This window comes from Engystomops pustulosus, chromosome 7 (genome assembly GCF_040894005.1).
Source record: "Engystomops pustulosus chromosome 7, aEngPut4.maternal, whole genome shotgun sequence".
NCBI classification, from domain to species: Eukaryota; Metazoa; Chordata; class Amphibia; order Anura; family Leptodactylidae; genus Engystomops; species Engystomops pustulosus.
In genome coordinates this window covers 164,607,029-164,633,446 of record NC_092417.1, presented here as the reverse complement: position 1 = coordinate 164,633,446, position 26,418 = coordinate 164,607,029, and the positions used below count along the sequence as shown (strand labels likewise).

General features: G+C 52.5%; 1 protein-coding gene across 6 annotated transcripts in view; it reads left to right on the top strand.

Annotated features, from left to right (window-relative positions):
• The first annotated feature begins 22,552 nt into the window (after positions 1-22,552).
• The window catches only part of FAR1 (fatty acyl-CoA reductase 1), a 47,413-nt gene continuing 43,547 nt past the window's right edge, over positions 22,553-26,418 (top strand). Inside the window, exon 1 of one of the 6 annotated variants that reach the window (XM_072118656.1) lies at positions 22,553-22,957. In XM_072118656.1, the coding sequence (XP_071974757.1) occupies positions 22,946-22,957 (12 nt within the window). In that variant the 5' untranslated portion in view covers positions 22,553-22,945. The remainder of the gene's footprint in view (positions 22,958-26,418) is intronic. The other 5 variants (XM_072118652.1, XM_072118654.1, XM_072118650.1 and 2 more) reach the window with 5 other exon arrangements.

The window sequence follows — 26,418 nt, the reverse complement described above, 5'->3', positions numbered from 1 at the left end:
CCGTACAATAATATTGACTCCAGCTCAGTGCCCCGTGAGCACATTCCTGTGGCCGCAGACGGGTAATACGCCTTGTAGTGTCCTCTACTATCTCACGGAGATACAAAGATTCTGCACAAGGTCAATCTGTCCCCAGAAAGCCATAATAAAGAAATTTAAAGGGGTGCTCCACACTACTACACAAAGAAGCTGGTTCAAACCTTCACATTGTGACAATCCCCAATACTTTTTGTACAGAGACATACCCGTATATACTCGAGTATAAGCCGACCCGAGTATAAGCCGAGGCCCCTAATTTTACCACAAAATACTGGGAAAACCTATTGACTCGAGTATAAGGCGAGGGTGGGAAATGCATTGGTCACAGCCTCTCCAGTATATAGCCAGCCAGACCCTGCCCCAGTGTATATAGCCTGACAGACCCTGCCCCAGTGTATATAGCCTGCCAGCCCCTGCCCCAGTGTATATAGCCTGCCAGCCCCTGCCCCAGTGTATATAGCCTGCCAGACCCTGCCCCAGTGTATATAGCCTGCCAGCCCCTGCCCCAGTGTATATAGCCTGCCAGACCCTGCCCCAGTGTATATAGCCTGCCAGCCCCTGCCCCAGTGTATATAGCCTGCTAGGCCCTGCCCCAGTGTATACAGCCTGCCAGACCCTGCCCCAGTGTATATAGCCTGCCAGACCCTGCCCCAGTGTATATAGCCTGCCGCCGCTGCCCCAGTGTATATAGCCTGCCAGCCCCTGCCCCAGTGTATGTAGCCTGCTAGCCCCTGCCCCAGTGTATATAGCCTGACAGACCCTGCCCCAGTGTATATAGCCAGCCAGCCCCTGCCCCAGTGTATATAGCCTGCCAGACCCTGCCCCAGTGTATATAGCCTGCCAGCCCCTGCCCCAGTGTATGTAGCCTGCCAGACCCTGCCCCAGTGTATATAGCCTGCCAGACCCTGCCCCAGTGTATATAGCCTTCCAGACCCTGCCCCAGTGTATATAGCCTGCCAGACCCTGCCCCAGTGTATATAGCCTGCCAGACCCTGCCCCAGTGTATATAGCCTGCCAGACCCTGCCCCAGTGTATATAGCCTGCCAGACCCTGCCCCAGTGTATATAGCCTGCTGCCGCTGCCGGACAGATCGCACAGAAGATATACAGGGGTCGCCGGAAAGGTGAGTTTAGATATATTTATTTTTGACTCGAGTATAAGCCGAGTTTGGGTTTTCCAGCACATTTTTTGTGCTGAAAAACTAGGCTTACACTCGAGTATAAGGTAAATACCAACATTTATTTAGTAAAAAAGAGGACCTGTCAGCAGAATGTTACCCCTCTCACCAGTAAAGGGTTAAAGGTCCTCCCCATATCAACTAAAATGATCTTCCACTGAGTCCCCGTATCTGAATAACAGCTATTTTACTGAAATACAAATGAGAAGAGAAGAGTCGACTTCTGAAGAGAAGAGTCATGTTTTCTCCGCCTCCCTTTTTTGATTGACAGCTGAGTGTCACTTCCAATCTCATCCTCTCCTTGTCCTTACCAGAATGCTTTCCCTCTCAATTGTGGGAAACTGCAGATCTTCTCAGCATTTCCCGCACCGCATGATGGGCGGAGCCATCATTAGTGGGCGGAGACAACATCAACAAAGGCAAAAAAATAATTTTTACTGGTGGGAGGAGGAAGATTTAAGCTGGGGTGCCTGAACTACACTTTTCAGCACTGGCACAATAGCGGGTGAGTAGGGTTTATTGTGCTTGTTGTTGATGACAGGTTCCCTATAAGCCCCACCCCCAGAAGAGCCCACAACAAGTGTAATGCCCATGGGTGTGGTTTGTACAATACCCCCCCCCCCCCCCAATTTTGTTATAGGATGGACTGAAGCTGTTGAGTCACTAGAAAATTCAGAACAATCCAGGCAAATTCAAGACTGCCCGTAGTGTAGCTTTTTTTGGGGGGGAAGAGAGCAGCCCCCTTTATAGGGAAAGCCGTGACTCCTCCTACCATTTAGTAAATACTCGATATAACAATTCTAGATCTTCTTTTCTTGTTGTATAGAGATTCATGAATAACCTGAATTTGTCAGAGGGGTGTGTCTAGACAGTCTGACAACGGCTACCTGTAGTGGCCAATATCACACTGTGTAGAGATACACCCACCCCCTGCAGCTAGTACCACCCATTTGTCAATTTATACATTTCTAGAAGGAATAACAGAGGAAACCACACAACACACAGGGGCAGATTTACTTACCCGGTCCATTCGCAATCCAGCGGCGCGTTCTCTGCGGAGGATTCGGGTTCTGCCGGGATTCACTAAGGTGCTTCCTCCGACGTCCACCAGGTGTCGCTGCGCTGAAGTTCATCGGAACGCACTGAAGTTCACCAAGCCGGGTGCAGGCAAGCGCGTGTCACTTTTTTAAAAAAATGCCGCGGTTTTTCCGAATCCGTCGGGTATTGGTACGGCCACGCCCCCCGATTTCCGGCGCGTGCATGCCGGCGCCGATGTGCCACAATCCGATCGCGTGTGCCAAAATCTCGGGGCAATTCAGGGAAAATCGTTGCAAATCGGAAATTTTCGGATAACCCGTCGGAAAAACGCGATTCGGGCCCTTAGTAAATGACCCCCAATATTATAATAAAAAATGCTTCAGAAATGATAACTTCATGGTCCAATTTAAAGAGGTTTTCTAGGAATTCTGGTCACTTTGCTTCCGGAACTTACTCCAGTGGGGTCATAGGACTCACCTCTACCAATCAGTTGCCCACCAGTTGACATCACTTCCTGTTCTAAAACAAATGCCGTCCTGTGTCCGGGGAGGCCACTGATTGTCCAAAGTGGGTCCTGCCCAAAATCACAAAGTACCGGAGCAAAACGTTGAACTGGGAGCAGGATCAGAACACTTTCTTCTGTTTTGGAACCCAGGGTTTTCCAGGAATTTTTACCCAAAATTCCTGGAAAACCCCTTTCAGCGTATTGTACAGTTAAACTGGTGGTCCTGTTCCTCACCTAAAATTAAGAAGTGACTGTGAGAGACTATAAAAGTGGACGGGTCGGTTACCTCTGCTTTTCAGGACAGGCTTAGGGCATTGTAGTCATTAGGGACTCACCAGGTAACATTACACAACAATGTGACACCTGCCGGGAGGCGGCCGCCCTGTATCCGCTAACATGATATCCATTCCCGGCTATGGAAACCGCTGTGTTTACTCTACAACTGCTTAACCCTTCCCAGACTCCACATCTCTGTGTGACTCTTCTATGTTGATCTCGTGTCTCCCCTCTGTTATTCCCCCTGGAAATTCTAGAGTACATTAGTAGTTGGAGAGGGGGTGTTCCCTTACAGTTTGCCAATGTTAGTCCTGATTGGGATGTATTAAAATGCGTGGGGATAACACCCAATTTTTTAGGAAGAATAACAGAGGAATTGCACAATACACATGTACAAGTAGTCCCCGGGATAGCTTCTGTAGGTTTGTTCTTAAGTTGAATTTGTATGTACCTTATATACTCGAGTATAAGCCTAGTTTTTCAGCACAAAAAAATGTGCTGAAAACCCAAACTCGGCTTATACTCGAGTAAAAAATATATAGGTTTTACCAGGTTTTGTGGTAAAATTAGGGGCCTCGGCTTATACTTGGGTCGGCTTATACTCAAGTATATACGGGTAAGTCAAAACTGTATATTTTATAATTGTAACCCCACCCAATTTTTTTTTTTTTTTGGTCTCTGTGACAATTGGATTTTAAAAATTTTGGGTTGTTATAAGAATCAGGGTCAACAATAAATCTTAGTTACAGACACCTGTGATATCTGTTAGAGCTGATCATTGTAGCCTGGGACTAAAGTACAGTAAATTACCAATATCCAGAGATCCGTTTGTAACTAGGGGTCGTATGTAAGTCAGGTGTTCTTAAGTAGGGGATCCCCTGTATAAGAAAAGTTGATCCAGAACTTTTATTCCAGGAGGAACACAATCAGAGGTCAAAGTGTTACGAGAGTGGCCTGTGTGACCACTGTAGCCCCATATGGCTCCTCCACCATCTATACGTGAATCAATAAAGATAGTTTGTTGTCTTCCAGCACTAGGAGGCGCTTACTGTATGTTGAATGCTAAGCCAGTATGCAGTTTGCTCCTAAGCTCCCTCTAGTGGTGGCTGTAGGTAGACAGCAGGTTATCCTTTAATGCGGCTTTCACCTATAAATAGTTGATCAATCAGATTTACAGGGATCTGACACCTGGTACTATGCTCTTTTTGCTTTTTAAGCCCAGCGCCCTACACAGCAAGGTGGCAGTGCTTGGTACTACATCTCATCCCCATTCACTTGAATAGCATCAAGCTGGGGCTGACAAACCTGACCTGTCCTCACTAGAGTTTTTCAAACTACTGATGGGCGAGGATACCGGGCCCCCTGCTTATCTGATATTGATCACCTATCCTTAAAATTGGTAATCAATTAAAAAAAAAAAAAAATAGGAATTTTTTTAAATTCTTTAAATCTTTGTGCAGAAGATCTTTATCATAAAGATCTAATGTGTCCGATCATCGCGGGGTTAATCCACTTCTCATTTTTGCGGTCTCGTCTTATCTTTCAGTTACAACGTATCGACAGTTCCGGTTTCGACAAATGGAAGCAGCAGAAGTGTCTCAATGTTTCAACCTTTGTATTTTTCTGGGCCCTGAGAAGGGAAATGTAAGTTACTACATCTAGTAATTCTGTGCCAATGTGTCAGCTACGAGGGATATTGCCTAATATATGATACATTGTGACGACAGGCAGATGTGTAAATGCTCTGGAGACATCCCGTGAGGTAAGAACATAACACCTGTAATATGAAGATACTAATGACTGCAAATACAGATTCTATGGGATAGAGAATTCTATTGTATCAGTATTCATGGGACTGCCATTCCTGTCAATCACAGGCTCCGCCCCCTCCCTCTCTTAGCTCTTCCTGGCATTGGAAAATACTCTCGCGTCTCATGTCATGTCCCATGACAGTGCGAAGACTTACACAACACTCATCTATAACCACAAGGTTTCTGTATAAAACATTACTATGTGTCTCAATGAAGGAAGTAGTAGCTTACACTTCCCGAGCAGTGCAGGGGGTGTCAGATTAACGAAGACCGGGCGTTAGTTTTGATAAATGTGGCTCTCTCTGTACACTCCACAGAGTACAGATTGCACTAGTTTGGATAAATGTAGGCCAATATCTTAGTTTAGTCATATCTAGTTAATGGTGTTAGTAGCAGCAGGACTGTGAATTATGGATTTAAATTCCAGGATTGTTATTTCTGCGGGTATGTCCTCACACTCCTGTGCTCTCATCTCTCTGCGTTGACCGGCCCCACAGTTCCTCTGTTCTGATAGGAGTAAAAGATATAGCAGGCTTCTGGTTGAGTCCTACAGCAGTCACTCAGTGCAGAGGGCTGTGTAAAATTATAATGCAGAGCATTTCCAATTCTGGAAAACATAAATTTTTTTGCAATCCTGCAGCTACATACACAAAAGGTATGGTTACACAGCTATCAAGGGACAATACCTAACACTGACTGCAGATAGAACAGAGCACAGCAGTGTGAGGACAACCCCCCAGTGCAATAGGTCAAGATAAAATCCTGGAATATAAATCCATTTTCCACAGTCCTGCTGCTATTAACAACATGCACAGTGGTACGATTACACAGATCTCCAGGGACAATACCTAACACTGATTTCAGAGAGCACAGAGCACAGCAGTGTGAGAACATGCTCACAGTGAATTAGAAGAAGACACAATTCTGGTATAAGAATCAATTGTCCACAGTTCTGCTGCTACTATACACAATATACACAAATGTATGGTTATACAGTTCTCCAGGGACAATATCTAACACTGACTGACTGTTTTACATAGCCAAAAGTGATGATAGATAAATATGGAAATTTGGTTTGGACATTGATCCTGGATATCAATGGTCTGAGAAAGCCACTGAATAGCCCAAACAGGTCCCATGACCCCCTGCCTATTTGGTTTGGGTGGAGAATATGCCTACAAACATGGCTGGTGGCAGTACTGTGCATACATGGGCAAGTGCTGGGGCCCAGAGCTGCTGGAGGGCCCCATAAGGCTGTACATAAATCCATGGGGGGTGAGAGGGGCTGTATCTAATGAATCCATAGGGGGTGAGGGGGGCTTATATAAAATAATTAGGGGACTGTTGACATGTTAAACTCCGGAATATTTTAGGGAACAGGAGACTGTTTTAGACTGAATTTTAAATGCTGCCATGTGAGTTCACTGCAAAGGGGCCCACTGAGGCTCTGTCGCCCAGGGGCCTACTGAATCCCGGAGCCAACCCTGCCTACAAGACTGAAAGTAACTAAACAATGCAGGAAAGGGGAGTCTTATCCAAAATTCTGGGAAAATACATTTTACATAAACTGTCACTAAGAATCAGAACTAGACCCCTGATAAATATACCAAGTCATACTACATTTAAAGGCGTGTCCCAAATTACAATATTGATGGTCTCTTCTTTGATATGAGATCGGTGGGGGTCCGTCTCTTGACCACCAGTTGTCTGAAGGGGCCTAGACCTTGTTTATTTGGGTTTATCTAACCCGATTCAGCTTCAGTTACATAAAGCCATTGCACATTACCCATAAGCTGTTGCATTATTTCCATATCTCCCCGGCCTGATTTGCATAATCACAGTAACAGCACATACTTTACACAACGTTGCGGTATACAGGTCTAAGCTCCGAGGCTTAGCGCAGTTCTTGTGTATTTATGTTACTAAGTTAGTCAGTTATCATAGGATTCTTTCACCACAGATTATACATCATAGTCAGGCTGCGCCGTGTGCCCTGGGGCATCATCCCACTGTAGAAAATGGCTGTGCCGCGTCTACTGAGTCAGTCCCAGCCATGGAAGTGCATCTGAAAAACTGAACGTGTGAACGCGGCCTCAGGGTGCCAGGGTCTGTAACTACAGGGGTAACAGCACTAGCAGCTGCTATGGGCCCGCAGTGTCAGGGGGCCCCATCATCCGACCTGACAAATGAAACAGTGAAAAATATGCATCATCATATACATATTGGGGCTTATTTACTAACGCTGGTGCCACACGTAACGCTTTGTCTGCGTTTGCAAGCGCCAACGCAGATAAAGCCGCACCCACCGGGGCGGGCCGCGGTTTTTACGGAAACGCCTGCGATCGGGAAGAGCCGCCGGTGTTTTGCGTTAATTTAATGCAAAACACCGGCGGCTCATTCCCGATCGCAGGCGTTTCCATAGAAATGCCGATGCGATTGGGCCGCGGCCCTCCCCGGTGGGTGCGGCTTTGTCTGCGTTACGTGTGGCACCAGCGTTAGGGTCGCGGATTGCACTTTCGTCGGACTGTTCACGTTTTTCGGAATTTACGCAGATATTTAACAGGGGGTTGTGACGCACCCGATCGGATTGTGGCGCAGCTTCGCAGGCTTTCATGCGACATTCAGTTAATGTGACATCACGATGGCTATTATCTGTGACATCACAACTGCACTCAGATACTGTGACATCACAAGTGTGTTTGTAAAATAAAATACCTGGACCTTGCAGCGCGTCCGTCACCTGAGCTCACTAATATATCAGCCGTCACAGGGTTAAGAGTGACCTAATGCACCATATTTTGTATGTTCACGCTCTAATTTTCATGCAGATTTTTCCCTACTCCGCTAGAACAGGCCTTCGACCCTCCTCTCCTTCCCCATTCACTTCTCCAGGGTGAAATCTGCATTGCAAATCTGCAGGAACAACCATCATGTCTGACTATAGCCAAAGGGTTAAATCAATGTAGTTTATTTTCTTGCCAACCCAAAACCTCCCCTGGGAGCACTTGTATACATTATGGCGCTAAACACCCCGGCCAGGTAATGTCATGCCCTACGTACAGAAGCGGTTTGTCAGCACAGATTGTTAACATGTAAGTACTGCAAATAGTGATGAACACAAAGAAACGGAAATCCCCCGAGAGCAGTGAAACCCGAGCGTTTAATCCAGCCCGAGCATCCACACCGCCTCCGATCTAATGAAATATAACTCATACAATTAATGCATTTCTACATGTGTTAAAGGGACTGCGAAAAAATGCATTTATTTTCCAGGATCGTCTGTCCTCACACTGCTGTGCTCTTAGCTCTCTGCACTAAACTGCTCCACAGCGCCTCCCCTCTGCATTAAACGCGGCTCTACCAAAGATGATTTTTATCCCTTTTCCACAGGATAGGGGATAGCAATCTGATCATTGGGGGTTCGACTGCAAGGACCCCCACTGATAACGAGAGCGGACCCCCACTGATAACGAGAGCGGACCCCCACCGATAACGAGAGCGGACCCCCACCGATAACGAGAGCGGACCCCCACTGATAACGAGAACAGACCCTACATATAACTAGATCAGATCCCCAATGATAATAAGAAAGTGGGTCCTATTTTCAATAATTGAAAGGTTGACCATGTGTTCTATCACTTTGTTCATTTATTGAGAGCAGGACCCCATTCACATAATAAGTTGGGGGTCCCAGCAGTTGGACCCTCACCAATCAGATCATTACCCCTTATCCTGTGGATAATGGATAATAATCAATCTTGGTACAGCCCCTTTAAAGCTGCAGCAGTGTGAGGACACACCCCAAGTGCTAATACATTAAATAAATCCTCATTTCACAATCTTACTCCTACTAACCATATACAGACGGTCCCCTACTTAAGAACACTCGACTTACATACGACCCCTAGTTACAAACGGACCTCTGGATATTGGTAAATTATTGTACTTTAGTCCTAGGCTACACTCATCAGCTGTAACAGTTATCAGATGTGTCTGTAATGAAGGTTTATTGTTACTCCTGGTTCTTATGACAACCCAACATTTTTAAAATCCAATTGTCACAGAGACCAAAAAAAGTTCTGGCTGGGATTACAATGATAAAATTTACAGTTCCGACTTACATACAAATTCAACTTAAGAACAAACCTACAGACCCTATCTTGTATGTAACCCGGGGACTGCCTGTAGTGGGGAAAAAAATATTAAGTCAGCCACCAATTGTGCAAGGTCTCCTACGTAAAAAGATGAGAGAGGCCTGTAATGGAAATCCTAGGCAGAACCTCAACTACGAGACAAAATGAGAAAACAAATCCAGAAAATCTCATTGTCTGATTTCTAAAGAATGTATTTGCAAATTATGGTGGAAAATAAGGATTTGGTCAATAACAAAAGTTCATCTTAATACTAAGTCTTCACAAGGTTGGCGCACACTGGGGCACATTTACTTACGCGGTCCAGTCGCGATTCCGCGGTGCGTTGTCCAACGCCGATTCGGGTCTGCCGGGATTCACTAAGGTCATGCGCCCAATATCCAGCAGGTGTCGCTGCTGCCCCAAGTTCACCTTCTTCGTCCCGGTCCATTTTTAAATTCTGCGGTTTCTCCGAATCCGTCGGGTTGTCCGACTGCCATGCCCCCCGATTTCTGTTGCATGAAAGCCGGTGTCGATGTGACACAATCCGATCGCGTGCACCAAAATCCCGGAGCAATTCAGCGCAAATTGGAAATTTTCAGGAAACCCGACAAAGGTGCCGCGTTCGGACCCCTAGTAAATGAGCCCCACTGTTGCTGGTATGTTGGCCTATTCCTCCAGGCAGAACTCCTCTAGAGCTATGATGTTCTGGGGCAGTCAATGGGCAACATGGACTTTCAACTCCCTCCAAAGGTTTTCCGAGGGGTTGAGATCTTGAGACTGATTAGGCCTCTCCAGGACCTTGAAATGCTTCTTATGAAGCCACTCCTTCATAGCCCTGCTGTGTGCTGGGGATCATTGTCATGCTGAAAGACACAGCCACGTTTCATCCTCAATGCCAATGGAATGAGGTTTGCTTTCAAAATCTCACCATACATGGCCTCATTCATTCTTTCAGGTACACGGATCAGTCGTCCTGGTCCCTTGCAGCAATACAACCCCTCGTCATGATGTCCACCCCCATATTTCACAGTAGGTATGATGTTCTATGGATACAACGTCTTGTGTTTCTACCTACCAGTTCTACTTTGGTTTCATCTGACCATAAGACATTCTCACAATTCTCTTCTGGAACATCCAAATGCTCTCTAGCAAACCTCAGACAGGCGGGATATGTACTAGGATAAGCAGGAGGACACGTCTGGCACTGCAGGATCTTAGTCTCTGGTGGAGTAGTGCGTTACTGATGGGAGCCTTTGTTACGTTGGTCCCAACCTTCTTCGGGTCGGTCACTAGGTGCCCCCGTGCGGTTCTGGGATATTTACTCACCGTTCATATTGACCCCACGAGGCGAGATATTGCTTGAAACCCCTGATGCAGGGAGATCATCAGTGGTCAGGTATGTCTTCCCTTCTCCCACATGGAATAATGGGGCACATCTACTTACCTGGTGCTGTGAGTTACCCAAAAGTGCATTGTCTGACGACTGACTACAATGCACTGTGCCGTGATTCACTAAGATTGTGCGCCCGATATCCTGCATGTGCCGCTCCCCGCTCAGGTCCGCCGGAGGTCACCTTCTTCTTCCTGGTGAATGTAAGTGCATTGTCTTGCAACACAATTTGAAAGTTAAATCCTGCGCTCAGTCCAAATCAGTCGAATCATCCGACGGCCCGCACCCCGATTTCTGTTGCATGGCCAGCGCAGCCACGCCAAAATCCGATGGCGTGTGACACAATCCCAGCGCAGACTACGTGTTAAATACCTGTCCAAGCCAGGCAAACCCAGAAAACGGTGCAAAGTCCGAGCAGCGCGACCCTTAGTAAATGAGCCCCAATGTCTCCATTATTGCTCCCACATTTGGTTACTTCACACTAAGCTGCTGCCTATTGCAGGTTCAGTCTTCCTAGTCTGGTGCACGGCTACAATTTTGTTTCTGGTGTCCGTCCAGCTCTTTAATCTTCACCATAGTGGAGTTTGGAGTGTGACTCATATCAGCCACTACCCTGAGAATGGCGCTGTTTTCTTCCTGCAGGTCTGTAGGGGTACTGGATCCCCATCAATATAATATTAATGACCTATCTTAAGGATACCCCTTTAAAGATCCCCCAGTCTGCCTGCTATCCTATGCTGGCCCCATTACTTGCCCCATGGGAGCGCCTCAGCTCTGCTACATCTGGTACATCTCCAGTACCTGGGTCTCTGTTAGGTGTCACATATAATTTTATCATAATTGGTTTCTATTTTTCTACTTTTGGCTCTGGGTAACTTTTTCTTCCAGCATCATTAGTCGGAACACGCCTCGGGGAGTTTCGGAATTAGTTGTTGGAAAATGAAAATGAACGGATATAATTCTCATTTTATGGATTTACACTGAACGTTCTTGTTATTTCGCCGTTAGAAAAGTTAATTAAGACAATGGCTTATGTGCCGAAGGCTGCGCTCCCATAACCCACTGCATGGTCTCATAGTAGGGTCTACAGCACCAAAACCCACTCAGTTCTACCCCTAAGCACAGTCATGCCAAAGTTCATACCCGATTCATTGGGGGAGTGAGTGGTTATACAACTCACAAAATCATAACCACCTGAATAGAGCATCAGGTCGAGCATAAGAACTACCACTCTCTTCATTCCCTATGGTTGGTTCAAGTTTTAAAGTTACCCCTGTCGAGAGTCATGAATTGACTTCATTGGGCGAGTAAGTGGTTGTCCAACTACTGGAATCCCCAATGATCACGAAAAGGGTCTCCCATTCCCCATCTGCATATAGCGTCAGGTTGAGCATAAGAACTACCACTCTCTTCATTCTCTACAGTTGTCCTGAAACCTGACTCATTGGGGGGGAATGAGGGGTTGTCCAACTGCTGGAGCTCCCACTTATCGCAAAAAGTGGGTCCCATTCCATTGAACAGCAGGTTGAGCATACAAACTGACCACTCTATAGTTGGATCAAGTTTTAAAGCTCTCCCCTATAGAGAGTAATGTGTGAGACGAGGCTTGACTTCATTAGGGAAGTAAGTGGGTGTCCAACAGCTGGAATTCCCATTAGGCACAAAAAAGGGGGTCCCACTCCCCATCTGAATAGGGCGGCAGGTCGAGCTTATGCACTACCACTTCATTAGGGGAGTAAGTGGTTATCCAACTAATCCCAAAAAAGGGGGTCCTATCCCACATATGAATAACGATGGTTGGCTCAAGTTTTATAGTTACCCCCTATCCAAAGGCCTGATTCATTGGGCAAGTAAGTAGTTGTCCAACTGCTGGGACCCCCAGGGATCACAAAAAGTAGGTTTCATTCTCATTTGCATTGAGCAACAGGTTGGGTAGACGAACTGCCACCCTCATCATTCTGCTTGGCTTAAGTTTTAAAGGCAACTTGTCACCTCCAAGCACCAAGTTGTACCCTATAGGTGACTGTAATAGTGGGGTAATGGTGCTAGTGTGCCTCTAAGAAATAAATGATGGTCGATAAAAGTCTTGGATTCAATCGAGGAGGCGGGAGAGCCTGCGTGCGTCCAAGAGCTCTCCCACCTCCTTGACTGAATCTAAGAAGAAAATGATGCTCAGTAAAAGTCTTTTTTGAGCTCACAACTGATGTGGATGGTAAAAATCCATTTTTCATCAGCGGGTTTGAAAATCCTGCGCATGCGCATTGCGCTTGGCTTTCAGACCATACTGCGCATGCTCAAGTATTGTGTGCAACTCCAGCTGCAAGTGACGGCTAACCGGCACCATGTAAAATACTTGCGCATGCATGATGCACTGCTGGAAGCAGCACGGGGACAAGGTGCCTGGCGGGGGAATGCTAGGTGCACGGCCCATAGGCAAGTATTGGGTGTGGTGCCAGCTGTCACTTACAGCTGGAGATGCACACAATACTCACTTGTGTGCGCTGCTTCACTGGACGCAGCCGAGGATGAGATGCCCGACACCCTAATGCCAAGCACACCGCGCATGCGCACAATTTTCTAACCCAGTTGTACTGATGTGGGTCTGGGTGCTGTGACAAGGGTGGATTTGAGAGTAATGTATTAGGCCTTATTCACAGAGCTGTGTGCTCGCCCGTACCGAAACCCTAGCGTAGCATACGGCCATTCTCCATTAAACCCCTCCCTTCTCCATTAAAAGCCAAGCGGCAACCCAAATTGTGGTGCGGTTGTGTGAGGCTGTCATTATGGGGGGGAGGGGGGCGGTGAGGAGGCTGTCATTATGGGGGGGGGGGGGCGGTGGGGAGGCTGTCATTATGGGGGGGGGGGTAAGAGGCTGTCATTATGGGGGGGGTGTGTGTGAGGAGGCTGTCATTATGGGGGGGGGGTGTGAGGAGGCTGTCATTATGGGGGGGAGGGGGGCGGTGAGGAGGCTGTCATTATGGGGGGGGGGGCGGTGAGGAGGCTGTCATTATGGGGGGGGGTGAGGAGGCTGTCATTATGGGGGGGGGTGTGAGGAGGCTGTCATTATGGGGGGGGGAGGGGTGAGGAGGCTGTCATTATGGGGGGGGGGTGAGGAGGCTGTCATTATGGGGGGGGGGGTGTGAGGAGGCTGTCATTGTGGGGGGGGTGTGTGAGGAGGCTGTCATTATGGGGGGCGGGGTGTGAGGAGGCTGTCATTATGGGGGGCGGGGAGGGGTGAGGAGGCTGTCATTATGGGGGGGTGAGGAGGCTGTCATTATGGGGGGGTGAGGAGGCTGTCATTATGGGGGGTGAGGAGGCTGTCATTATGGGGGGTGAGGAGGCTGTCATTATGGGGGGTGAGGAGGCTGTCATTATGGGGGGGGGGGGGTGAGGAGGCTGTCATTATGGGGGGGGGGGTGAGGAGGCTGTCATTATGGGGGGGGTGAGGAGGCTGTCATTATGGGGGGGGGGTGAGGAGGCTGTCATTATGGGAGGGGGGGTGAGGAGGCTGTCATTATGGGGGGGGTGAGGAGGCTGTCATTATGGGGTGGGGTGAGGAGGCTGTCATTATGGGGGGGGTGAGGAGGCTGTCATTATGGGGGGGGGAGGAGGCTGTCATTATGGGGGGGGGGGAGGCTGTCATTATGGGGGGGGAGGAGGCTGTCATTATGGGGGGGGAGGAGGCTGTCATTATGGGGGGGGAGGAGGCTGTCATTATGGGGGGGGGAGGAGGCTGTCATTATGGGGGGGGGAGGGGTGAGGAGGCTGTCATTATGGGGGGGGGAGGAGGCTGTCATTATGGGGGGGTGAGGAGGCTGTCATTATGGGGGGGGGGTGAGGAGGCTGTCATTATGGGGGGGGGGTGAGGAGGCTGTAATTATGGGGGGGGGGTGAGGAGGCTGTCATTATGGGGGGGTGAGGAGGCTGTCATTATGGGGGGGGGTGAGGAGGCTGTCATTATGGGGGGGAGGGGTGAGGAGGCTGTCATTATGGGGGGGGAGGCTGTCATTATGGGGGGGTGAGGAGGCTGTCATTATGGGGGGGTGAGGAGGCTGTCATTATGGGGGGGTGAGGAGGCTGTCATTATGGGGGGGGGGTGAGGAGGCTGTCATTATGGGGGGGAGGGGTGAGGAGGCTGTCATTATGGGGGGGAGGAGGCTGTCATTATGGGGGGGGAGGCTGTCATTATGGGGGGGTGAGGAGGCTGTCATTATGGGGGGGGGTGAGGAGGCTGTCATTATGGGGGGGGTGAGGAGGCTGTCATTATGGGGGGGGGGAGGCTGTCATTATGGGGGGGGGAGGAGGCTGTCATTATGGGGGGGTGAGGAGGCTGTCATTATGGGGGGGGTGAGGAGGCTGTCATTATGGGGGGGTGAGGAGGCTGTCATTATGGGGGGGGGGTGAGGAGGCTGTCATTATTGGGGGGGTGAGGAGGCTGTCATTATGGGGGGGGGGTGAGGAGGCTGTCATTATGGGGGGGGTGAGGAGGCTGTCATTATGGGGGGGTGAGGAGGCTGTCATTATGGGGGGGGAGGGGTGAGGAGGCTGTCATTATAGGGGGGGGGAGGCTGTCATTATGGGGGGGCGAGGAGGCTGTCATTATGGGGGGGTGAGGAGGCTGTCATTATGGGGGGGTGAGGAGGCTGTCATTATGGGGGGGGGAGGAGGCTGTCATTATGGGGTGGGGTGAGGAGGCTATCATTATGGGGGGGGTGAGGAGGCTGTCATTATGGGGGGGGAGGAGGCTCTTCATTATGGGGGGGAGGAGGCTGTCATTATGGGGGGGGGGAGGCTGTCATTATGGGGGGGGGAGGGGTGAGGAGGCTGTCATTATGGGGGGGGGGTGAGGAGGCTGTCATTATGGGGGGGGGGGTGAGGAGGCTGTCATTATGGGGGGGGGGTGAGGAGGCTGTCATTATGGGGGGGGTGAGGAGGCTGTCATTATGGGGGGGGGTGAGGAGGCTGTCATTATGGGGGGGGTGAGGAGGCTGTCATTATGGGGGGTTGAGGAGGCTGTCATTATGGGGGGGTGAGGAGGCTGTCATTATGGGGGGGTGAGGAGGCTGTCATTATGGGGGGGGTGAGGAGGCTGTCATTATGGGGGGGTGAGGAGGCTGTCATTATGGGGGGGGGGGTGAGGAGGCTGTCATTATGGGGGTGGGGTGAGGAGGCTGTCATTATGGGGGGGGGGGGTGAGGAGGCTGTCATTATGGGGGGGGTGAGGAGGCTGTCATTATGGGGGGGGTGAGGAGGCTGTCATTATGGGGGGGGTGAGGAGGCTGTCATTATGGGGGGGGGGGTGAGGAGGCTGTCATTATGGGGGGGGTGAGGAGGCTGTCATTATGGGGGGGGTGAGGAGGCTGTCATTATGGGGGGGGTGAGGAGGCTGTCATTATGGGGGGGAGGGGTGAGGAGGCTGCCATTATGGGGGGGGGGGGTGAGGAGGCTGTCATTATGGGGGGGGGGTGAGGAGGCTGTCATTATGGGGGGGTGAGGAGGCTGTCATTATGGGGGGGGGGGTGAGGAGGCTGTCATTATGGGGGGGTGAGGAGGCTGTCATTATGGGGGGGTGAGGAGGCTGTCATTATGGGGGGGTGAGGAGGCTGTCATTATGGGGGGGTGAGGAGGCTGTCATTATGGGGGGGGGGGGGGTGAGGAGGCTGTCATTATGGGGGGGGGGTGAGGAGGCTGTCATTATGGGGGGGGGTGAGGAGGCTGTCATTATGGGGGGGGTGAGGAGGCTGTCATTATGGGGGGGGGGTGAGGAGGCTGTCATTATGGGGGGGGGTGAGGAGGCTGTCATTATGGGGGGGGGTGAGGAGGCTGTCATTATGGGGGGGTGAGGAGGCTGTCATTATGGGGGGGGTGAGGAGGCTGTCATTATGGGGGGGTGAGGAGGCTGTCATTATGGGGGGGGGGGTGAGGAGGCTGTCATTATGGGGGGGGGTGAGGAGGCTGTCATTATGGGGGGGGGGGGTGAGGAGGCTGTCATTGTGGGGGGGTGAGGAGGCTGTCATTATGGGGGGGGTGAGGAGGCTGTCATTATGGGGGGGGGGGTGAGGAGGCTGTCATTATGGGGGGGGTGAGGAGGCTGTCATTATGGGGGGGGTGAGGAGGCTGTCATTATGGGGGGGGTGAGGAGGCTGTCATTATGGGGGGGAGGGGTGAGGAGGCTGCCATTATGGGGGGGGGGGGGTGAGGAGGCTGTCATTATGGGGGGGGGTGAGGAGGCTGTCATTATGGGGGGGTGAGGAGGCTGTCATTATGGGGGGGGGTGAGGAGGCTGTCATTATGGGGGGGTGAGGAGGCTGTCATTATGGGGGGTGAGGAGGCTGTCATTATGGGGGGTGAGGAGGCTGTCATTATGGGGGGGTGAGGAGGCTGTCATTATGGGGGGGGGGGTGAGGAGGCTGTCATTATGGGGGGGGGTGAGGAGGCTGTCATTATGGGGGGGTGAGGAGGCTGTCATTATGGGGGGGGTGAGGAGGCTGTCATTATGGGGGGGGGTGAGGAGGCTGTCATTATGGGGTGGGGTGAGGAGGCTGTCATTATGGGGGGGGGGCGAGGAGGCTGTTATTATGGGGGGGGTGAGGAGGCTGTCATTATGGGTGGGGGTGAGGAGGCTGTCATTATGGGGGGGGGTGAGGAGGCTGTCATTATGGGGGGGGGGGTGAGGAGGCTGTCATTATGGGGGGGTGAAGAGGCTGTCATTATGGGGGGGTGAGGAGGCTGTCATTATGGGGGGGGGTGAGGAGGCTGTCATTATGGGGGGGGTGAGGAGGCTGTCATTATGGGGGGGAGGGGTGAGGAGGCTGTCATTATGGGGTGGGGTGAGGAGGCTGTCATTATGGGGGGGGCGAGGAGGCTGTCATTATGGGGGGGGGTGAGGAGGCTGTCATTATGGGGGGGTGAGGAGGCTGTCATTATGGGGTGGGGTGAGGAGGCTGTCATTATGGGGGGTGTGGTGAGGAGGCTGTCATTATGGGGGGGTGAGGAGGCTGTCATTATGGGGGGGTGAGGAGGCTGTCATTATGGGGGGGGGTGAGGAGGCTGTCATTATGGGGGGGTGAGGAGGCTGTCATTATGGGGTGGGGTGAGGAGGCTGTCATTATGGGGTGGGGTGAGGAGGCTGTCATTATGGGGGGTGTGTGAGGAGGCTGTCATTATGGGGTGGTGAGGAGGCTGTCATTATGGGGGGGTGAGGAGGCTGTCATTATGGGGGGGTGAGGAGGCTGTCATTATGGGGTGGGGTGAGGTGAGGAGGCTGTCATTATGGGGGGGTGTGAGGAGGCTGTCATTATGGGGGGGGGTGAGGAGGCTGTCATTATGGGGGGGGGGGTGAGGAGGCTGTCATTATGGTGGGGTGAGGAGGCTGTCATTATGGGGGGGTGAGGAGGCTGTCATTATGGGGGGAGTGAGGAGGCTGTCATTATGGGGGGGGGGTGAGGCTGGTGTCATTATGGGGGGTGAGGAGGCTGTCATTATGGGGTGGGGTGAGGAGGCTGTCATTATGGGGTGGGGTGAGGAGGCTGTCATTATGGGGGTGTGTGAGGAGGCTGTCATTATGGTGGGGTGAGGAGGCTGTCATTATGGGGGGGTGAGGAGGCTGTCATTATGGGGGGGTGAGGAGGCTGTCATTATGGGGGGGGGTGAGGAGGCTGTCATTATGGGGGGGGGTGAGGAGGCTGTCATTATGGGGGGGTGAGGAGGCTGTCATTATGGGGGGGGGGTGAGGAGGCTGTCATTATGGGGGGGGTGAGGAGGCTGTCATTATGGGGTGGGGTGAGGAGGCTGTCATTATGGGGGGGTGAGGAGGCTGTCATTATGGGGGGGGTGAGGAGGCTGTCATTATGGGGGGGTGAGGAGGCTGTCATTATGGGGGGGGAGGGGTGAGGAGGCTGTCATTATGGGGGGGGGGAGGGCTGTCATTATGGGGGGGGAGGAGGCTGTCATTATGGGGGGGTGAGGAGGCTGTCATTATGGGGGGGGAGGAGGCTGTCATTATGGGGGGGGAGGAGGCTCTTCATTATGGGGTGGGGTGAGGAGGCTGTCATTATGGGGTGGGGTGAGGAGGCTGTCATTATGGGGGGCGTGAGGAGGCTGTCATTATGGGGGGGGGAAGGAGGCTCTTCATTATGGGGGGGAGGAGGCTGTCATTATGGGGGGGAGGGGTGAGGAGGCTGTCATTATGGGGGGGGGGGTGAGGAGGCTGTCATTATGGGGGGGGGGGGGTGAGGAGGCTGTCATTATGGGGGGGGGGTGAGGAGGCTGTCATTATGGGGGGGGGTGAGGAGGCTGTCATTATGGGGGGGGGGGTGAGGAGGCTGTCATTATGGGGTGGGGTGAGGAGGCTGTCATTATGGGGGGGGTGAGGAGGCTGTAATTATGGGGGGGGGTGAGGAGGCTGTCATTATGGGGGGGTGAGGAGGCTGTCATTATGGGGGGGGGGTGAGGAGGCTGTCATTATGGGGGGGGGTGAGGAGGCTGTCATTATGGGGGGGTGAGGAGGCTGTCATTATGGGGGGGGTGAGGAGGCTGTCATTATGGGGGGGGTGAGGAGGCTGTCATTATGGGGGGGTGAGGAGGCTGTCATTATGGGGGGGGTGAGGAGGCTGTCATTATGGGGGGGTGAGGAGGCTGTCATTATGGGGGGTGAGGAGGCTGTCATTATGGGGGGGGGTGAGGAGGCTGTCATTATGGGGGGGGTGAGGAGGCTGTCATTATGGGGGGGGGGTGAGGAGGCTGTCATTATGGGGGGGTGAGGAGGCTGTCATTATGGGGGGGGTGAGGAGGCTGTCATTATGGGGGGGGTGAGGAGGCTGTCATTATGGGGGGGAGGGGTGAGGAGGCTGCCATTATGGGGGGGGGGGTGAGGAGGCTGTCATTATGGGGGGTGAGGAGGCTGTCATTATGGGGGGGTGAGGAGGCTGTCATTATGGGGGGGTGAGGAGGCTGTCATTATGGGGGGGTGAGGAGGCTGTCATTATGGGGGGGGTGAGGAGGCTGTCATTATTGGGGGGGTGAGGAGGCTGTCATTATGGGGGGGGGGTGAGGAGGCTGTCATTATGGGGGGGGAGGAGGCTGTCATTATGGGGGGTGAGGAGGCTGTCATTATGGGGGGGGGTGAGGAGGCTGTCATTATGGGGGGGGGTGAGGAGGCTGTCATTATGGGGGGGGGAGGAGGCTGTCATTATGGGGGGGGGGGGAGGCTGTCATTATGGGGGGGTGAGGAGGCTGTCATTATGGGGGGGTGAGGAGGCTGTCATTATGGGGGGGGTGAGGAGGCTGTCATTATGGGGGGGGGGTGAGGAGGCTGTCATTATTGGGGGGTGAGGAGGCTGTCATTATGGGGGGGGGTGAGGAGGCTGTCATTATGGGGGGGCGAGGAGGCTGTCATTATGGGGGGTGAGGAGGCTGTCATTATGGGGGGGAGGGGTGAGGAGGCTGTCATTATGGGGGGGGGAGGCTGTCATTATGGGGGGGTGAGGAGGCTGTCATTATGGGGGGGTGAGGAGGCTGTCATTATGGGGGGGAGGAGGCTGTCATTATGGGGGGGGGAGGAGGCTGTCATTATGGGGTGGGGTGAGGAGGCTATCATTATGGGGGGGTGAGGAGGCTGTCATTATGGGGGGGGAGGAGGCTCTTCATTATGGGGGGGAGGAGGCTGTCATTATGGGGGGGGGGAGGCTGTCATTATGGGGGGGGGAGGGGTGAGGAGGCTGTCATTATGGGGGGGGGTGAGGAGGCTGTCATTATGGGGGGGGGGGGTGAGGAGGCTGTCATTATGGGGGGGGGGTGAGGAGGCTTTCATTATGGGGGGGGTGAGGAGGCTGTCATTATGGGGGGGGGGTGAGGAGGCTGTCATTATGGGGGGGGGGTGAGGAGGCTGTCATTATGGGGGGGGGGTGAGGAGGCTGTCATTATGGGGGGTTGAGGAGGCTGTCATTATGGGGGGGGTGAGGAGGCTGTCATTATGGGGGGGTGAGGAGGCTGTCATTATGGGGGGGGTGAGGAGGCTGTCATTATGGGGGGTGAGGAGGCTGTCATTATGGGGGGGGTGAGGAGGCTGTCATTATGGGGGGGGGGGTGAGGAGGCTGTCATTATGGGGGGGGGTGAGGAGGCTGTCATTATGGGGGGGGGTGAGGAGGCTGTCATTATGGGGGGGTGAGGAGGCTGTCATTATGGGGGGGGTGAGGAGGCTGTCATTATGGGGGGGGGGGTGAGGAGGCTGTCATTATGGGGGGGTGAGGAGGCTGTCATTATGGGGGGGGGTGAGGAGGCTGTCATTATGGGGGGGGTGAGGAGGCTGTCATTATGGGGGGAGGGGTGAGGAGGCTGCCATTATGGGGGGGGGGGGGTGAGGAGGCTGTCATTATGGGGGGGGGGTGAGGAGGCTGTCATTATGGGGGGTGAGGAGGCTGTCATTATGGGGGGGGGGTGAGGAGGCTGTCATTATGGGGGGGTGAGGAGGCTGTCATTATGGGGGGTGAGGAGGCTGTCATTATGGGGGGGTGAGGAGGCTGTCATTATGGGGGGGTGAGGAGGCTGTCATTATGGGGGGGGGGGGTGAGGAGGCTGTCATTATGGGGGGGGTGAGGAGGCTGTCATTATGGGGGGGGGGTGAGGAGGCTGTCATTATGGGGGGGGGGTGAGGAGGCTGTCATTATGGGGGGGGTGAGGAGGCTGTCATTATGGGGGGGGGTGAGGAGGCTGTCATTATGGGGGGGGGTGAGGAGGCTGTCATTATGGGGGGGGGTGAGGAGGCTGTCATTATGGGGGGGTGAGGAGGCTGTCATTATGGGGGGGGTGAGGAGGCTGTCATTATGGGGGGGTGAGGAGGCTGTCATTATGGGGGGGGGGTGAGGAGGCTGTCATTATGGGGGGGGGGGTGAGGAGGCTGTCATTATGGGGGGGGGGTGAGGAGGCTGTCATTGTGGGGGGGGTGAGGAGGCTGTCATTATGGGGGGGGTGAGGAGGCTGTCATTATGGGGGGGGGGTGAGGAGGCTGTCATTATGGGGGGGGTGAGGAGGCTGTCATTATGGGGGGGGTGAGGAGGCTGTCATTATGGGGGGGTGAGGAGGCTGTCATTATGGGGGGGAGGGGTGAGGAGGCTGCCATTATGGGGGGGGGGGTGAGGAGGCTGTCATTAATTATGGGGGGGTGAGGAGGCTGTCATTATGGGGGGGGTGTGAGGAGGCTGTCATTATGGGGGGGTGAGGAGGCTGTCATTATGGGGGGGGGTGAGGAGGCTGTCATTATGGGGGGGTGAGGAGGCTGTCATTATGGGGGGGGGTGAGGAGGCTGTCATTATGGGGGGGGGGTGAGGAGGCTGTCATTATGGGGGGGGGTGAGGAGGCTGTCATTATGGTGGGGTGAGGAGGCTGTCATTATGGGGGGGGTGAGGAGGCTGTCATTATGGGGTGGGGTAAGGAGGCTGTCATTATGGGGGGTGTGTTAGGAGGCTGTCATTATGGGGTGGGGTGAGGAGGCTGTCATTATGGGGGGGGTGAGGAGGCTGTCATTATGGGGGGGGTGAGGAGGCTGTCATTATGGGGGGGGGGTGAGGAGGCTGTCATTATGGGGGGGGGGTGAGGAGGCTGTCATTATGGGGTGGGGTGAGGAGGCTGTCATTATGGGGGGTGTGTGAGGAGGCTGTCATTATGGTGGGGTGAGGAGGCTGTCATTATGGGGGGGTGAGGAGGCTGTCATTATGGGGGGGGGTGAGGAGGCTGTCATTATGGGGGGGTGAGGAGGCTGTCATTATGGGGGGGGTGAGGAGGCTGTCATTATGGGGGGGGGGGTGAGGAGGCTGTCATTATGGGGGGGGGTGAGGAGGCTGTCATTATGGGGTGGGGTGAGGAGGCTGTCATTATGGGGGGGGGGTGAGGAGGCTGTCATTATGGGGTGGGGTGAGGAGGCTGTCATTATGGGGGGGGGGGGGGGTGAGGAGGCTGTCATTATGGGGGGGGTGAGAAGGCTGTCATCATGGATGACATTATGAATATTTCCCAGAATCCTCCTCGTGCTTGGGTGACATCACCGCTTCCCGGCAGCCGCCCCTCCCCGCAACCTGACGTCACCTCACATCGCCGCCCCTGACGTCACACACATGACGATATACACAGGTCCCAGTCGCTCCTGATGCGCAGTAACGGTTGCCGAGGCACCCGCCCCACAATCCCTCACGCCCGCCGCCTTCTCTCTCCTCACATTAACCCTTCAGTCTCCATCCTCCCTCTTCCCAGCATCCTCCGCCCGCTCTCCCGCCCGGTCCCCCCGGTGACGGATGGGTGTGGTCCTCCCGTCTTCATTTACCACGAGATCCGTCCAATCACAGGATGACGTGGCGTGACGTGCTTTCTCAGCCGGTCAATCAGCGTGGAGCCGGGTGTGGCCGCCGGCTGTGGGCGGGGCGGGCAGCGCGGCCTGAGAGCTGGAGTGTCTGTCAGTTGTGGCGAGGAGAGAGGAGCGAGTGCTGCCGCCGCCGGGGCTCAGGAGGTAAATCGGTAGTCGGGGTCGGGAGTGTTGGCGGGAAAGCGCCAGGGGCGGGTGTGCAGCCCCTTATGGCGGCCTCATGTATCCTGCTGTAAGTGTCCTCCATCCGGCCTGAGGGTCCACTGCCCCTCCCTGTGCACAGCACTTGTCACCCACTTAAAGGGCAACTCCATTCACCGAACAATCTCACTAATTCCATGTGTTCTACCCATTCTCCGATGTAAGGATGGTGTCTGGAGGTATCTGGTCCTGGGAAAGCTGGGTGCCCCCCCCCATGTGACCACATTACACGGAGAATTATGGGGACAAATGACGTCTTTGCCTCCTTTATTACGTAGGAGGAAGTAGATAACGCACATGACGTCTTGTGGGGGACCGTCTTCTATATTTTGGGGTCTGGTGATGAAGTTTTAACTTGGACATGTGGCTTGGACACGTTGGGGTCTGAAATTGGGAGAACCCCAATAACTCTGCTGTGTAACGCTACTTGCGGATCCGTGCTCCATGTTTGCGTCCGTAAAACCGCGTCGTGTGTCCGTTTTTAGAGATTAAGTTCGGCCAATGATGTCCCCAGTCCATTAAAGGGTCACATCATTGTGTTACTTCAAAAGTGATCTGAAAAAATGGTCATAGATACCCCCCCCCCCTTAATATTTACATTATCATAGAGGTACAGGACCTGTTCTGAGCTTCCTACAGACCCCCACACCGATCCGTGAAAAAAAGCTGCACAATTCTGCATCAAAATTCCAAATTTGCAGAAATCTGCATCGCTTGACTGCGATTTTATGCAGAATTTTAGAATTGTGTCTGCGTTCACATGACATTTAGCGACTAAGTAAATATCCAGTTGTCTAAATTGCTATAACCCCCCCCCCCCCCCCCCCACCCCAGACGTCGTTGGGTGTCCGTGCGCCGCTTATCTCTGACCTCTGCTGCGGCTTTGTACTACATTCCCTTCTGTATGTCACATTTCCAGTTTTGTAGGTCAGATCTACTTTCCAGACCCCCACCCCCCCAGGACTCTTATCCTGTCAATCATCTCCTTGGCTCCTCCCACTTTCTAGTTTCTCAAGATTCCATTCACTTGTTAATCTACCTTCAGTGTCGCCCGTTTCCCGCTCGCTCGCCCGCCCGCCTCTGTGTGATGTGCACCTGTGCCTTTATGTGACCCTTATCCCTCATTCTTCTTCCCCTCTTCTCTTTCTATTTGTTGTAGACCTCTTGGCTCTCCACGCTGGGCATGCTGGGAGTTGTAGTCTCCCACGCTGTCTCCATGTGTCTCGTTGTGTCGGATATGTTTATCCTCGGGGCGTGTTGTTCCGTCTGTGTACAGAGGATTATAAAATATTGACACGCGATAATAGACTACTTGGCCGTATTCTTTACACGGGGTAATAAACCCGCCGTGCCGCTGTTTCAAGGATTTCCTTCGTCCTCTTGAGTGTAATATCGGATGAAATTCCTCCTACAGCACAAGCCAGAGAGGAACACAAAACTTCCTATTCTAGAACTTTTCCCTATTTCCACAGGGATTGGCTTCCTTGGGAGAAGCCGGGCTCAGACATGGCATTTATTTGGGTGGTGTCCTGCTGGGAGCACACCAACTTTATTCTCTAAGGGTGATGCCACACATGGCGCTTTTTTTTTTGGTCCGTTTTTAAGCATGCGTTTTCAGTCCGTTTAAAAACTCATCCGGTTTTTGACCGTTTACCATGGGTTTGGCTGCTTACAACCTGTTTATCTAGTAACATAATTGAGAAAAAAAACCGACAAATGGTAAAAAAACTGCATTTTTAAACGGACTGAAAACGCATGGTTAAATACGGACCAGAAACGCCACATGTGGCATCACCCTGAAAGGGTTTTAACTAGGAATATGGCTGGAGCCCAGGTTGGGAAGGGAAAACAAAACGCCTACTTTTCCTGGTCCGGCTCACATTCCTTTTGGTTTTCTAGCCTGCGCCCCCAATTCCAGTTCCAGGGGGGTTGTGGGAGCTGCTTCGGCCTATTTTTGGCCTTGTCAGACACCGAAAGTGAAGCCCATTGGAAAAGTGAAGCGGATAATTGGAGGAAGTGATTCCCCCAGAGCATCCAAAAAAAAAAAATATGGAGGTGCCGGAGCAGAGAACACACGGTTCTTGTTTCCTACCGCGGTGGGGGCTTTCCATTTTCCTTTAAGGGGACTTTTCACCACTTCATGAGTCTGTTACGGACAGTGGGATGGATTGGACTTGTAGTGCTATAACATACAAGGATTCCCTGCTTCCCTACATGATCAGCAGATGATGAATACAGTGGGGAAGCAGGAACTCCCTGTATCTAGGAGTCCAGTCCTATATATATATATTTTCATTCTTGTGTGACTTGTAAGGCATTGAGATGACATGGGTCCAAATATAGTGTTATTTTTTTTATTTTAAGCATATTGTGTGGTACTAAAAGCAGACTCTCGATCCTAATGATTGCTGGTTATGAGCCGTCCCTTTAAGTTGACTTTAAGGTTGTGCCCTGCGCCACCGTTACCTTTGAGTTACTTGGGAGTCGCTACTTTGCTTCTGAAAGCTGCAAATTTCAGTTCTTAAACTATTTGAGGAACTTCTCGAATAGCGATGACATTGAGCCGCCAGTCGTCTGATTGATCTCTACAGGTTTCACTGCAGAAGAATTCACCCTGGAGACGCCCGAGGTGTCGGCCCCTTGCAGAGTGTAGGACCTTACACAGCTGCCTGTTTCCCAGGAAGTTACAATACGTGGTGACTGTGAGCGGCGATCGCATTTCGTGGGACTGATCTGCAGGCTTTGACTAAGGGTCGGCTACTGCTTATGCCTCTGGCCTGTTGTGGGTTCACCCCAATATTTGGGTAGAAGTTCTTGCCTGGTGCAGGAACCTTATACTGAATGAACACTTACAGACTTAGCCAAGTGTAGTGCGCAGTTTAGAGCGGAATGTCCAGAGGTTGAAAAACATGGGGGCTTTGTTTTTCACAAACGCTTCACCCCTGACTATGGGTGGTGCACGGTATTGCAACGACGCTCCATTCATCTCTCTACAGCTGAGCTGTAATACCGGCACCGACCATGGCCAAGTGTGAAGTGCTGTTTTTGGACGAAGGAAGCCCTTAAGGGTGATGCCACACATGGCGTTTTTGGTCCGTTTTTAAGCATGTGTTTTCAGTCCGTTTAAAAAAACGCGTCTATTTTGATCGTTTACCGTGCGTATGGCAGATTACAACCTGTTTATTATTTATTAAGATAATTGGTACAAATGGTCAAAAACTGATGCGTTTTTAAACTGGCTGAAAACGCATGCTTAAAAACGGACCAAAAACGTGACGCCATGTGTGGCATCACCCTAAGGCTACATTCACACTGGCGCTGCCCGCCCGTACCGTAGCGTAGCGGGCAACGGCAGTGCACGGGGAGAGGAGGAGGAGGTGAGCGCAGCTCACCCCCGCCCCTCTCCATAGGAATTAATGGCGCACGGCGCCGTATTACGACACAAGATGGGACAGGTCTTATCTTTTTCCGGGTACGGAGCGGTACGGTGCT